The sequence below is a fragment of the Rhinolophus sinicus genome, linkage group LG12 (assembly GCF_036562045.2).
Source record: "Rhinolophus sinicus isolate RSC01 linkage group LG12, ASM3656204v1, whole genome shotgun sequence".
In the NCBI taxonomy this organism is placed as follows: Eukaryota; Metazoa; Chordata; class Mammalia; order Chiroptera; family Rhinolophidae; genus Rhinolophus; species Rhinolophus sinicus.
In genome coordinates, this window is record NC_133761.1 from 62,345,829 (window position 1) to 62,360,611 (window position 14,783).

Genomic DNA, 14,783 nt, shown 5'->3' on the forward strand with positions numbered 1-14,783 from the left:
AGAACCCTTAAAGTCAACATGTTTACAACCAAGCTCATGAATTTGCTTCCTAACCCACCATATTCTCTTCATTTACTATTTTGTTTGAGAGTAGAAACATATATTCCAGTGGTTTACAAACTGTATTTAACTCACACAGGAAGTATAAAGTTCGCTATAATTAACAATGTCTTCCCCCAGCCATGATTCTCTATTTGGAAATGTTAAATGGAAATATGCAGACAGATATATGTATAGAAATCTTATGCATGGAAGGAATAAGAAATCTTATATAGAGCATAAAATAACAAAACTTACAGCCGTGGTTACAGGAAAATTCATAGCTGTGAATGCCTATAATAAAAAAAGATGAAAGTTCTCAAATCATAACCTACCTTTTCTCTCAACAAAACTAGAAAAAGAAAACCAGTGTAAACACAAACAAACAGAAGAAAGGAAATAATAATTAGAGTGAAAAAAAAATCAATTAAAGAAAAAAAGAATATCAAAAAAACTAATCAAATATTTCTTTGAAAAGATCAACAAAATTGACAAACGTTTAGCTGGACTGATGAGAGAGAGACAGAGAGAGAGAGAAAGAGAGAGACCAAGAAAATGCAAAAAAAAAACCCCAAACATCTCAGAGAATGGAAAAAAGATATTTGTGTATCATCATACTCGTATAACAGGTAAGGGACTGGCACCCAAACATAAAACTTACTCTTACACCTCTATCATGAAAATGAAAACAATTCAAAAACAGATGAAGAATGTGAACGGACATTTCTCCAAAGAAGACACACACTGAATATTTAGCACATGAAAAAATGTTCAGCATCATTATTCAAAAGGGAAATGTAAATTAAAACCATAAGAAGATACTAGTTCACCTTAGCTCAGGTGACTATAATCAAAGGACAGATTTAACAAGTATGGGAAACAATGTGGAGTAATTGGAGCTGTCACTCATAGCAGGTGGAAACATAAAATGCTGCAGCCACTTTGTAAAACAGCTCCACAAATGTTAAAGACAGTGTTACCGTGTTCCCCGGAAATAAGACCCAGTCGGACAATCAGCTCTAATGCGTCTTTTGGAGGAAAAACTAACATAAGACCTTGTCTCATTTTACTATAAGACCGGGTATAATATAATATAATATAATATAATATAATATAATATAATGCCATGTCTTATATTAATTTTTGCTCCAAAAGATGCATTAGAGCTGATTGTCCAGCTAGGTCTTATTTTCAGGGAAACATGGTATGACTCGTCAATTATGCTCTTAGGTATACTCCAAGAAAATGGAAAACATACATCCACATATGTCCATAGCTGCGCTCTTCATACTAGCCCAAAAGTGGAAACAACCCAAATGTCCATCAAATGACTAATGATAAACAAAATGTGATAGACCCATTTTCCTGGCAGATGCTGCGACATAGAGGAACCTGAAAGCACTGTGCTAAATAAAAGAAGCCAGCAACGGACACACATTGTATGATTCCATTTATAAGAAATGTCCAAACCAGGCAAATCGATAGGGAGAATAGGTTTGACAAATTTCTAAGAGATACATAGCCTAGGGCTGGATGTATGAGTTCAGGGGACGATTGCCAATCTCTACGGGGTTTCTTCTTGGGACAATGAAAATGTTCTCACTTAGATTGTGTTGATGGTCGCATACATTCTGAATATCCTAAAACCTAACGAATTGTAAAATAAAATGACAGTGACTTATTTTAAAACTGAAATTTAAAAAATGTAGTCTTTCAGGTTTTTTACCAGTGACAAAAATCTGTAATTATAGATTTTTCTTCTTAATGATTTAAGCATCAAGTGAAAAGTCAACCATTTTATGACAGATATTGGTACACATGCATATTGTTTATAATATAGTTCTATATTTTACCTTAGCTTTTCATTTTGATGTTTTTTAATGTTCTTTTGTATATAATTTTTTTTCTTAATATTTATTGGGTAACAATGGTCAACAAAACTACACTGGTTTCAAGTGTGCACTTCTATAATACATCATGTATATATCGCATTATGTCCATCACCATATATTTCACTCCTTTACCCTCTTCTACCATTTCCCCCTCCCCCTTTAATCCCCTTAACACTAAACTGTTGTCTGTGTCTATGAGGTTTTTTGTTTTTCGTGTTTTTTTTTTTTCATTATTGGAGAAGGGGAACAGGACTTTATTGGGGAACAGTGTGTACTTCCAGGATTTTTTCCAAGTTAAGTTGTTGTCCTTTCAATCTTAGTTGTGGAGGGCGCAGCTCAGCCCCAGGTCCAGTTGCCATTGCTAGTTGCAGGGGGCGCAGCCCACCATCCCTTGTGGGAGTGAACCAGCAACTTTGTGGTTGAGAGGACGCACTCCAACTAACTGAGCCATGTGGAAGCTCAGCGGCAGCTCAGCTCAAGGTGCAGTGTTCAATTTTAGGTGCAGAGAGCGGAGACTACCATCCCTTGCAGGAGTCGAGAAATCGAACTGGCAACCTTGTGGTTAAGAGCCCACTGGGCCATGTGGGAATCGAACCAGCAGCCTTCGGCATTAGGAGCGCTGAGCTCCAACTGCCTGAGCCACCAGGCCAACCCCTATGTCTATGAGTTTTTGTCTCTTTGCTTGTCTTGTTCTTTTGTTGCCTTCAGTTTTATATCCCACATATCAGTGAAGTCATATGGTTCTCAACCTTTTCTGTCTGATTTATTTCACTCAGCATAATGATCTCAAAACCCATCCAAGTTATCACAAATGGTACTATTTCATCTTTTCTGATGGCCAGGTATAAAAAAATGAAACTAGACTGCTATCTGTCACCATGTACCAAAATTAACTCACAAATGGATCAAAGATGTAAACATAAGACCTGAAACAATAAACTACATAGAAGAAAACATAGGTACTAAACTTACGCACCTTGGGTTCAAAGAAGATTTTTATGAATTTGACCTCAAAGGCAAGAGAAGTAAAAGCTAAAATAAATGAATGGGACTATGTCAAACTAAAAAGCTTCAGCACAGCAAAACAAACCATCAACTATACAAAGAGTCAACCAACCGAATGGGAGAATATATTTGCAAACAACGCCTCTAATAAGGGGCTGATATCCAAAATATATAAGGAACTCATACAACTCAACAACAAAAAGACAAGCAATCCAATTAAAAGATGGGCAGAGGACATAAACAGAAACTTCTCCCAACAAGACATGCAAACAGCCAACAGAAATATGAACAAATGTTCAACTTGACTAGCTATTAGGGAAATGCAAATCAAAACCACAATGAGATACCACCTCACACTGGTTAGAATTGCTATCATCAATGAGACAAATAATAACAAGTTGGAGAGGCTGCGGAGAAAAAGGAACCCTCATACGCTCTTGGTGGGAATGCAGATTGGTGTGGCCATTATGGAAAACAGCATGGAGGTTCCTCAAAAAATTAAGAATAGAATTACCATATGACCTAGCAATCCCTCTACCCCAAAAAATCTAAAAACATTGATCCGTAAAGAAACATGTACCCTGATGTTCTCTGCAGCTTCATTTACGGTGGCCAAGACATGGAAACAACCAAAGTGTCCTTTGATAGATGAATGGATAAAGAAGATGTGGTATATACAACACACAATGGAATGCTACTCTGCCAGTTTGATGTATTTTTAATCTGACTTCAAATAAATAAATACAAATTTTTATTGCACTGACTGGTCAATACATCATTATGTAGCAAACCCAAAAACTGTGCTTCTTAAAATTAGTTCAGACACAGTAGTTTACTAGTCTGTCATCATTCACATAAATTGTTAGTAAATTTCACAGCAATTTTCAGAGATTCATGTTGAATAAGACTTATAGTACTCTGAACACTAATCAAAGAAAATAAACTTTAAATTCTTTGAATTGAAAAATCGCATACCGAGAAATTTCACTTTATGGTCCTGTTTATTTCCTATGCTTACAATACAAGCAAAAGGCTGTGTGTTTTCTGTTTACTGTAATACAATCGTTAGCTGACTACCATACAGAACAAGTTAGGATGACCTCTCGATTCTGATAATAAAATAAAAGAAAAAATTAGGAAGCGCTAGTTTATGTGTTTCTCATTGTACCATTACTTTGGAAGATTAAAATTTATGATTCTGAAACTTAAGATAATATGCTATTTTCAAGTTATTTTTAGTAATATAAATAACATTGTGCTATGTATATTACCACCCCTGCATTCAGAAATAAATAGAGCTCACTGGGGAAAATGTCCGTTGCCGCAAATGTCTTACCTTTGTCTTGGGAGGCTGATGAGGGGTTGTTTATGACACCTCTTGGTAAGGCTGAAGAGCTTGTGTACAATCTTCTGCGCTTTTAGGAAAAGTTGCTTCATGCTGTTCTCCAGTTGTTCATAGCGGCGCTGAAAATTAGAATCCATTGTCCACAAATGCATTATGGTAGATGTGTTGAGGAAATAACTAATGGGTAGCCTTTTCATAAAGAACTTGAATTCATCTAGAAAAAAAAAAGTTAAAATTCAATGCTTTAGTTATAAAACAAGTACCTTCCTTTTTCTCCAAAACACATTTCATGTTACCATTAAGTAACAAAATATAATCTATTATTTGTGAGTAGCAAATTAACAGAAAGATGGGATTTTTTTTATGCTTTAAGATTATTTCATTTTTTTTGTTCCCCTTGAACTAGAACTTTCCTAGAAGAAGAGAATTAAAATAATTTGAGCTAAGCTAAAGCAAATAGTTTGGACAGAAAGTTTAAGTTGAACTTAATTTTTCCATGTTCTGTTTTTGATGTGATTTGAATGAACATTCTCCCATAGGTAGTGGTCATCCATCTTTCATTTGTGGCATTAGAATGAATAACCCTTTCCAAGTGCTGCATGTCAAAGAGATGTTTTCAGAAATCTTTATTAACTTTATTTGGAATATATATATGAGTACTCATTAGGAAATACATTCATTAACGTTTAAAGGAAAATAAACCTTTTTAAACAGAAACGTATAATTCAACATTGTCCTCTGATGGTCCCCTTGAAGTAACCATTTCCAATTTGTCATGACATACTAGTTTAAAACAGAAATGGATGCTAAAGAGAAAAAAATAAAGAGTTTAAAGGTCCAATATTGGCTTTTGTTTTTCTGTCAATAATTATCAGGTCTAAAATGATTTTATTTTCAAATGTCTGATTAACCAATAGTAGGAACAAAAAGTTGATGCTGCACTTAATAATATAAAAGGTGTATGTATTGATTATCTAAAACCTAAAGACTGTTGAGATAATAGCCAAAATATCGACACAATCCAACTCTATATCAATAGATGAATAGATTTATACGTGATACAAAATATAATTCAGCCATAAAAATAAATGTTCTCATACATGCCACAACGTGAACTTTGAAAATACATGCTATGTGAAATAAGCCAAACACAAAGGACAACTATTATATGATTCCACTTATATGAAATACCTAGAATAGTCAAGATGGAGAATATATTAGAATGTACTAGGGGAGCGAGGAGAGGGAAATGGGGAATTACTACGTAACAGCTACACAATTTCTGTTTGGGGTGATGACAACTTTTTGGGAAAAAGACAGTGGTGATTATTGCACAACTTTGTGAAAGTAGTTAATATTACTGACTCATACAGTTGAAATGATTAAAATGGCAAATTTTATGTTATATAGATTTTATCGCAATAAAAAATAAAAATAAAAAGATAGTAGAGCCATTCCCGCATCTCTCCTTTTTCATCCGAAGTAAATAATATGAACAGGGACTTGAAACACGAACATTTTATTGTTTTAGTACTTGTTTAAATGATTTATTTTAAATGCTGCACTAATTTCCACGTAGTACATGACTGGGTTAACTCCATACATACATGGAAATATTTCACAATAATCAGAAAATGTTTTCAATGCCTGAAGAAGTGTTATTTCACAAGTGAGACAAACTATATTTTAGTCACTTTTCTACCCGTAAGAAAGTTATATGGTATGCATTAAATTTCAGCCTCTCTGTGCCTTAATTTTCTCCTTTATGAGATAGAAAGTTACAGATGATAATCTCAAGTAATTGTAAAATTTTATGTTTTGACCAGTTGTTTTAAATTGCCACTTATTTTTAAATATCCAATTCAAAAGCAGTTGTTATCAAATGTCATTACAGCTATTCAATTGAATATGGACAAGGTGTATTAATACCTGTCTCTTGTATATAGATACTATCTCTATTGCAGTGTTTTAAAACCACCATGTTATCATTAATGCTTCTTAAAATATGCCACTTACATCTGATAAGTAAACCACATTAATTCATATACATATTTAGAACAATGAATTTTTCTTTTATGTATTTGGACTATTTCAATATTCATATCCACACTATTTCATCAATGTTAGAAAACGCAACTTTTTAACAACTAATGGAAACCTATATTCATGAACATCGGAATTGTTATTTCTTCTATAACAAATACAAAGCCCCGGCATCTTCTGGATGTTGCAGGTATGGTATAGATTTGTACCAGAAGGAAAAATGTAACAAAAGGAAAAAAAACAAAAACCCTTTTTGTAGCAAAAAAATTACAAGAAAACATTTTGGAGGATACAGCCATTTGATATGCTTCAAATCATTCTTTTTTCTAATAAGTAGGGTATAAATAAGAAATGCATTTTAAAATTCCAATTTCACAGTACCCTACATTTTGTTTGGTCCCATATGTCTCTTTTGAGAGTTTCCTTCTTTTGAATAAAGGAGCTGATGCATGGAAATTGGAAAGCATTCCTTGGATTATTCACAGAGCAGATGCCACTGCTTTGAAAACTAATCATTCATTTCATTGTCATCTTTTACTTGAACAATTTTGATAAGCCTTGAATGTTTCATGGGTATGCATATTTTCATTGTTTTCATTGTTATAATAGTATTCTGAAAGTCTCTAAATCAGTCCATTTTATTCAAGTTAAAAGATAATTTAAAATAGAATTTATTTATTTTTATCAAATTGTATGTAATAGTGTATGTCAGCTGAAAGCCAACACTATGTAATTTCTAAGAAACACAGTTTTAACATAGCACTTGAATAATTACTTCATTATGAAGTCATTAAGTCACCACTGACAGTCGCCCAAAACATTTATTGGACACCTGTTGTGCACAGAACATACAGATGTTTCAGGCTATGAAAGGAAATACGGATAAACCTTTCATTTTATTTTTATAAAAATGACAAATGACATGGAATATTTTAAATGCTAAAATAACATCTTCATTGTCTGAAATTCATTCTATTCAGAAGTCAATAGAATCCCCTAACATATCCTGTGGAGATTTTATTCTTTCCTTTATGGCAATTAGTAAAATTCTTATCTGTAGTGTATAAAACTGAAATATGAATGACATACAAATTATTATATAAATCTAGTGATTTACATAATCTTAGAGGAAATCCAGTGACTCGGGGATGCCAGATAATATCTTATCCTACAATGATTTTTCCATATGTCCTATGTAGAAGATAAAGTACTATTGCTTTTCACGTGGTAAACAGTGACGAGCCATCCTTGGTGGGGAAAAAACAGTTATAAAAATTAATCACGTAATCTGCAAATATATGTCTGTTAAATGTGTATATGTCTGTTAACTGAATTCTTGTGCTCAGTATAGTCTTGAGGAAATGAAGAAAACAACACCGGCCACAATAACAATAATAGTAATAATAATAATAAACAACAACAACAACAATATCCTCTATGCTGTTGGGGATTTATAGTCAGTCTTTTTTTTCCCTAATGTTTTCTTATTTTTTATTATTAGTTCCAGGTGTACAAAACAACATAATGGATAGACATTTGCACCTTTCACAAAGCAATAAACCTAACAAGCCTACTGCCCATCTGACACCATATAAAGCTATTACAATACCATCAACTAAATTCCCTATGCTGTACTTTACATCCCATGACCATAAATATATATATATATATATATATATATATATATATATATATATATATATAGTTCACATTCAATATTATTGTATATTAATTTAGGTGTACAGTGCAGTGGTTAGGCATCTATATAACTTAGGAAGTGATCCCCCTGATAAGTCCAGTACTCATCTGACACCCTACATAGTCTTTATAACATTATTGACTATATTCCCTATACTGTATTTCACATCCCTGGGACTATTTTGTGACTACCAATCTGTACTTCCTAATGACTTAACCTTTCTCACCCATCCCTTAACACCCCTCCCATCTAGCAACCATCAGATTTAGATTGTTCTCTGTATCCATGAGTCTTTGTTTTGTTTGTTCATTCAGATTCCACACAATCTGTTCTTTAGATTCCACATGTAAGTGAGATCATATGGTATTTGTCTTTCTCAGTCTGACTTATTTCACTGAAAATAATATCCTCTAGGTCCAACCATGTTGTTGCAAAGTCACTCAGTCTTCTTAACAAAACTAATTCACACGCAGCAAAGAATAATGCAAAGAGAAATGCATGATATTAATGAATTCTGTGGAGGCAAAATAATTTTAGTAGGTGACAGCTTTCAAATAAATTATAGAAGAATACCTAGGCACCATGTTAACTCTCTAGACCTCTATTACTTCTCCATTAAAAATATTTTTTAAAATAGCATAACAAGGTTTATTGCTTCTTCTCTCCTTTACCCTGAGACAAACTCTAGTTACCACTTGATATCTAACTAGCAAATTTTGAAACTAATGATTTCTCTCTCTCTCTCTTTCTCTCTCTATCTCTCTTTTTCTCTCTTTCTCTCTCTCTCTCATTGTGAGTTCTTACTTTGGGCAGGAACTCTTTTAAGTGCTTTAAATATTAACTCAATTCTCCCAATAATCCTGCATTTAAAATTTTATTGGAGCAGTTTTGTCTGGAGAATGCAAATGATCTTTAGTTTCACAACTCTAATGTCAGAAAAAAATAGTAACACTAATGTATTTATATGATCGTCTCACGTATTTATATATTTATGTGCGTTATCTCATGTGTCACAGTTGAATTAAATAGGTAAGAGTGGGTAACTGAAGATTTTCAGCATGAAAAGAACCACCCATAAATACATATATCCTGATTTGTGTTTCTGCCAGGGTGGATGAGCATGAAAAACATTTACCAATATAGTTGATATGTATTTTCAAATATTCAGAATCTCTTTTCAGCATTGCTTTAGGATATATTTTCAGAGACGGTCTAAAGCATTCCAACACTTTGAGGGCATATAATTTACTTCTTCAATAGCAAAATAATCAGGTATTTTTTTTATTATTATTTACAAATGACTGCTTAAGTTAAAAATCCACCAAAATATACAAAAGACAAGCTGCTTCCTTTAGAAGGTAGTACTATGGATAGGGAGAATTGAGGGTGGAAACTGGCACTTTGATGATTTCTACCAATTCATAACAATGTGTTATTTTATTAAAATTTAAATAAATATTATGAATCATTATAAAAACATAGCCAAAAAACGCTCTTGAACTTTCAGTATTATGTATATATATATACACATTATGTATATATTATTTAAAACATGTAATATATATGTAAAATATGTAAATATATATATTTAAAATATGTAAAATACATATTTAAAATATGTAAAATATATACATATTTATAAATATTAAATAAATTAAAGTAAATAGATATTTAAATAAAATACTACAGATGCTCCTTGACTTATGATGGGGTTATGTACCAATAAACCCACCTTAACTTGAAAATACAGTAAATCAAAAATGCATTTACTAGACCTAAACTTCGTAGCTGAGCCTAGCCCACCTGAGTCGGGCTATTATTTTGAGGTTCATCTCTAGAGTACTGCCTTCCTCTTCTTCCCACCAGAAGCAGGAGACACAGCCAGACGTTTTGTAGACATGATGGGATGCAAAGACACACACCACAATATCCGACAAGCGCTGGCTACACAGAACACTGGAGCATCGGTCCTTTCCCCCGGTGCTGGCGGGGCTGACAGGCAGCTGCACTTGGTCGCCGTCCAGCATCACCGGGGAGCATCACACTACACACCACCACCAGCCCAGGGAAAAATCAGGTTCTAAGGTCAAAGTACAGTTTCTACTGAATGGTATTGTTCTGGCTCCACTGTAACATTGAAAAACCATAAGTTGAACCATCATTAAGTCGAGGACCATGCATATTAAATCACTTGTTAATATAAAAGTAAAAGCCTATTGGTGCACATTCTATGTGTTTTTTTCCCCCAGAATCAATTAGCATACTGGCACAAAGTATCTTTTCAGTAAAAGTGGAGACGCAGTATGGATGATAATTTATTATTAAAGCATAGCAATAATCTTACGAGAGCAACAAAATATTATACAATATCAAGAAAAAATATGTGAAGATCATGGACACAGAGCACCTTAAGATGAAAGGAGATAATTGGCAAAAAATGTGTGTCAGACATATTGGAAGGATCTATGTAAACGTTTGTTTTTAAGCAGAAAGGATAGTGATTTCTGATTATGTGATGCTACCAATCTAATCCTTCTCTCTCCTTATGTTTGTGAATATAAGATTTTCTTGGAAAAATGCATGTTAATAACAACACTCTAGGAACACAAATTTTCTGTAAGCAATAAGGTAATGAAACACATATTACTTCTTTATATTGAATGTGGTATCCCATAGATAAACATGTGGCAAATGTATTCTATCCTATGGCTGGATTTTTGTTTGCTTGATTGTTTTAGTGTACAGTAAGTTTATACTTATAGTTATTACTGCCTTCAAAGCTGACAGATAAACATCAAATTGTATTGACCGCTGACCTTCAAAGTGATTGCCAAGCCAGAACACCCTCTCATAAACCAATCTCGTTCTTTGTGAGCCAGTTTTCTAGAAGATACTATGTGTTCTATCTTCTGATTTTCAGTGGCAAAGAGTTGCGTAGTAAATAAATTAACTGCAAACCTTGACATGACAGCAATGCTGGCCTTAGTACATAAGACACAAAACTGAGAAACAAGCGGGTAGAGCAGTTGATGGGAAGAAAAGCTGTAACAGAAAATTCTGTCCAGAAGGGAAGTAAGGAAAGGCTGAAATGAAAATCTGATCCTTGAGGAAGTGCAACTAATACACAAATTTTGAACTGCTTCATACTCCTGACTAGAGTTGGCTGATATTTACTTGTACAAAGTTTATCTTTTTTTTTCTTCCTCCAAATATTCCTGAGGGATCATTTAAATGATTTGTATCAGTTGAGAATTTTCTCAACTTCTCCATTAAATCACTGTTACGACTTTGAGTGGCCACATATCAAACGAGTCTATTCAAACCATTCTTTAAGCCATGGGGATAGAGTTTATACTGATATTGACAAAATACTATAATGCTGCATAAAGTAAATGGCAAGCCTGTTCGTTCACTTGTGAACTGGCCAATTTTATGTGGCTACAAAATGATGGTTACACAAGGGCATAAATCAGAAAGCAATCCTAATTCCTTCCTTCGTAGCTGCCTAGAAATACGTTGTGCTTCTCTTGACTATTTTCTTTTTCTCTGAAAGATACATCATATTTATTACATTAAACTACTTTAACATGGTAAGCCAATTAATCCGTCCTTCATTGAATTGCCCTGTTCATGAACCTCCCTTCAAATGTTTGAGAAATCACCCATACAGGGCTCTGTCTTCAACCATAGAATCTGCAAAATTCTGGCCTTCATTTTCCCACTGTTCTCACAGGACGGGGTGGATTCATAATTTAAATTATCAGATGTACCCACTAAGAGTTTGGATCTTGAGCTATTGATTCAACAACAAAGAGGATAAATAGAGCAATTTCTTAGAGGGTAGTGGTTACAGCACTAATGGAAAGGTTGAGTGTAATCTAGTGTTTACTGCAGTTAGCAGTGACGACCTCACAAATAAGTCTTATGCACCATTTTTGACTTTGTCCTGACGATATTGCAGAAAAGCATGCTTCTCTAGCTTTCTTGGGGGTTCTATGCATTATCCAACATCCTTAAATGAATTCCTTATCGGGTTAGGCCAGCTAGAGCCTGTTTTTCATACTTCCAGCAGTGAAGCTGGGCTGATAAAGGAACTGATATTTAAAGTGGTTTGGCAACAATCCCCGTGGACAGTAGACAGAATATGTACTTGGTTTCCTGGACAACTTGAGGAAATGGCTTTTCTAAATCCATACAATATCAAGGGTGGAACTCAGACAACAGAAATACCACCTGTGCTCTTCTGGAATGAAGAGCTTATTGTAGAAATGGCATTTGGGAGGGGTGCCTACATGAAACTGAATGAAGAATGTGAAACTTTCAAAGACTGAGGTTGAACTGGTTACTAAAAACAGAGATGGCTTGTTACAGAGTTGAAATTTCTACCCTCTTTCCTCAAAGCACAGAATGAATGATAGAAACTTTCAGATTGTGCTCAAGAAATCTCACATCTGCAGGGCTTCGAAACAAACTGTGATCGCTATGTTGAATTCAAATCGCCGCCTCATGTTATCATTGGAAAGGACACGGATTGGGAAGACATGGCAACCTGGGAACTGGAAGGTAGGTAAACGGGAGGACTGGGATTAACTCAGAGTAATCCACAGCATTAATGCTTGCTTTCCTTGTCCCCAGAACAGCACGATCTGCCCTGCTGGATGGACTAAACCTGTCTTGCTTTCCGTCACTGTAGCGATCTTACCCAGAAGAATGACCTTCACCAGGAAGCTAGTGTCCATCATGCTAGAGGGGAGTTTACAGAAAATATTCTCAGTAATGATTTGCCAATAGGCCAACAAGAATTTGCTTTTTTTTGTAGAAAGAACATTAAATGCATTGGTATAAAGAATGTCCACTAGCCTTTCTCATGAACATTGTATTGGCCATTTTCTGTAGATTGGGACACCAGTTAGTATGAAAACCTGTACGAAATCAGGTGAGCTTTCTGATTTCCAGGAGGATACAATTACTGCTCTGTGACTGAGGCCAGTAGCAGCGATTAACCATGACAAGCACAGTGGACATAGGTACTGTAGTAGACGACAGGTTCAGTGAGCTACTGAGAAGGATCTAACCGGAAGGAACTGTACAGTGTAACTCTAATTAAACTGCTCTTCCAGATGTGCAGCTCTCAAGACGAGGGGTAAAGCTTCTTCTATGTACAGATTGTCCTCTCTATCGTCGTAAACAGAGAATACCAGAAGTCGCTTTCCTCCACGCTCAGGGATGAGCCTTAAACAGGCCAATTTCATTCTAGGGTCCAATCATTTCTTAGTTTCTGTGTGACAGTTCATTTCACGGGAAGGCAGCTCATCGCATCATGCCTCATGACTTATTTTGTTAGTGATGGACACGCCTGAGAGCACATTCTGAGAGTCCGGTCTCCCCATCTTCTCTCCAAAATAAAGCACGCCGACTGTTCCTTCGGCTCCCCTAATGACAAAGATGCACACATCTTGAAAGTGGCATCAAATGAATTATGTAATGGTGACATTCTGCAATGATGACTTTGGTGAGCTGCACTGAGGTGCCAGGTGTGTCAGCAGCGCATTCTTTTGCTCCTTGATGTCCTGCTGAAGAAATGGCTCTTGCTGTGTGACGTAGGGATGGCTCCTGGCCTAGCCTCTGAGCTCCAATCCGATGTCTTTACATAAAGTCCTTTTCTGCTGCAGTCAGATTCTATTCTTGCAAGAATGCTGACGACAGAGCTAACGGAGGCCTCACAGGTAATTATAGTCTAGAGTTCACAAGAAGACAGTAAATATTTATCGAGGGTCTACTGTGTGCCAATCACTGTGCTGGTTAAGTGTTAAAACCATAATAATAATCGTCGCTACAGCTATTATCATAACAGCACTTTCTTCATAAGTTTTCCATGTATAGTAAATGAGATAATCATCATAAAAGCATAATAAAATGACTTTTACATAATTAGCGATAAATAAAGCCTAGCTATTATTTCTCTTTCTATAATTTATTTAGTGTTTCTGTGTGTGTTGTGCTGAGTACTTTACGTGGATTATCTCATTTAATGCTTACAACAATCCTAGGAGATGGGTACAATTATACTCTGCATTTTCCTAATGAGCAAATGTGCCTTAGAAGATTTTGGCAAATTGTTCAAAGTGACACATTTATTAATTAGAGGCTAGAACAAAACAAGTCAGAAAAAAAGCATGGCTCCTGCCTTAATAAGCATAAACTCTTTTGAAAGTTGACAGGAAAATAAAATTATTGTCTCTGATATTTAAAGAGTGTTTTTGTTTGGTAGACTTTCCACACGTATTATCACATCCAATCTCATAATAACCATGGAGTAGGATGGGCTGGTTTTACCGAGATGTGATGTGAAACTAATTCAAATTATGAAATCATTGCACAGAGCCAACTATGAGAGAAAAACAAGGAACATAATAGACTCAAGGAAATATAAAAAGAGAGATCATTTTGTATTTCCCTGAGAGTCAGGACAATATTTCAGTTTTTTTTTGCTTTTTCCCTTTCCAAAAAAAAGACAACACATTAAACATAGTATGAATTAAGTGTATGTTTCTTAAATGGTTTAAACAATTGACAATATCCAGAAAGAAATAATTGAAGCTTAATACAAATATATAGAAAATAATTCATTTAGAAAAGTAGAGTTGTTTAGTCATATGGAATATGAAATCACAAGTGATTCACGAGGGGAAAAAAAGGTGAAAAAAGATGTGTATTACAGTTCTAAGCCTGAATATTACTATGGAAAAAGGGAATCAGG

The 14,783-nt window shown here is 34.7% G+C and overlaps 1 protein-coding gene across 9 annotated transcripts in view; it reads right to left on the bottom strand.

Annotated features, from left to right (window-relative positions):
• BRINP3 (BMP/retinoic acid inducible neural specific 3) overlaps positions 1 to 14,783 on the bottom strand; it is a 260,256-nt gene that overhangs the window by 46,191 nt on the left and 199,282 nt on the right. For all 9 annotated transcript variants that reach the window (XM_074317037.1, XM_074317036.1, XM_074317038.1 and 6 more), the window contains one exon: positions 4,273 to 4,495. In XM_074317037.1, the coding sequence (XP_074173138.1) occupies positions 4,273 to 4,495 (223 nt within the window). The remainder of the gene's footprint in view (positions 1 to 4,272; positions 4,496 to 14,783) is intronic.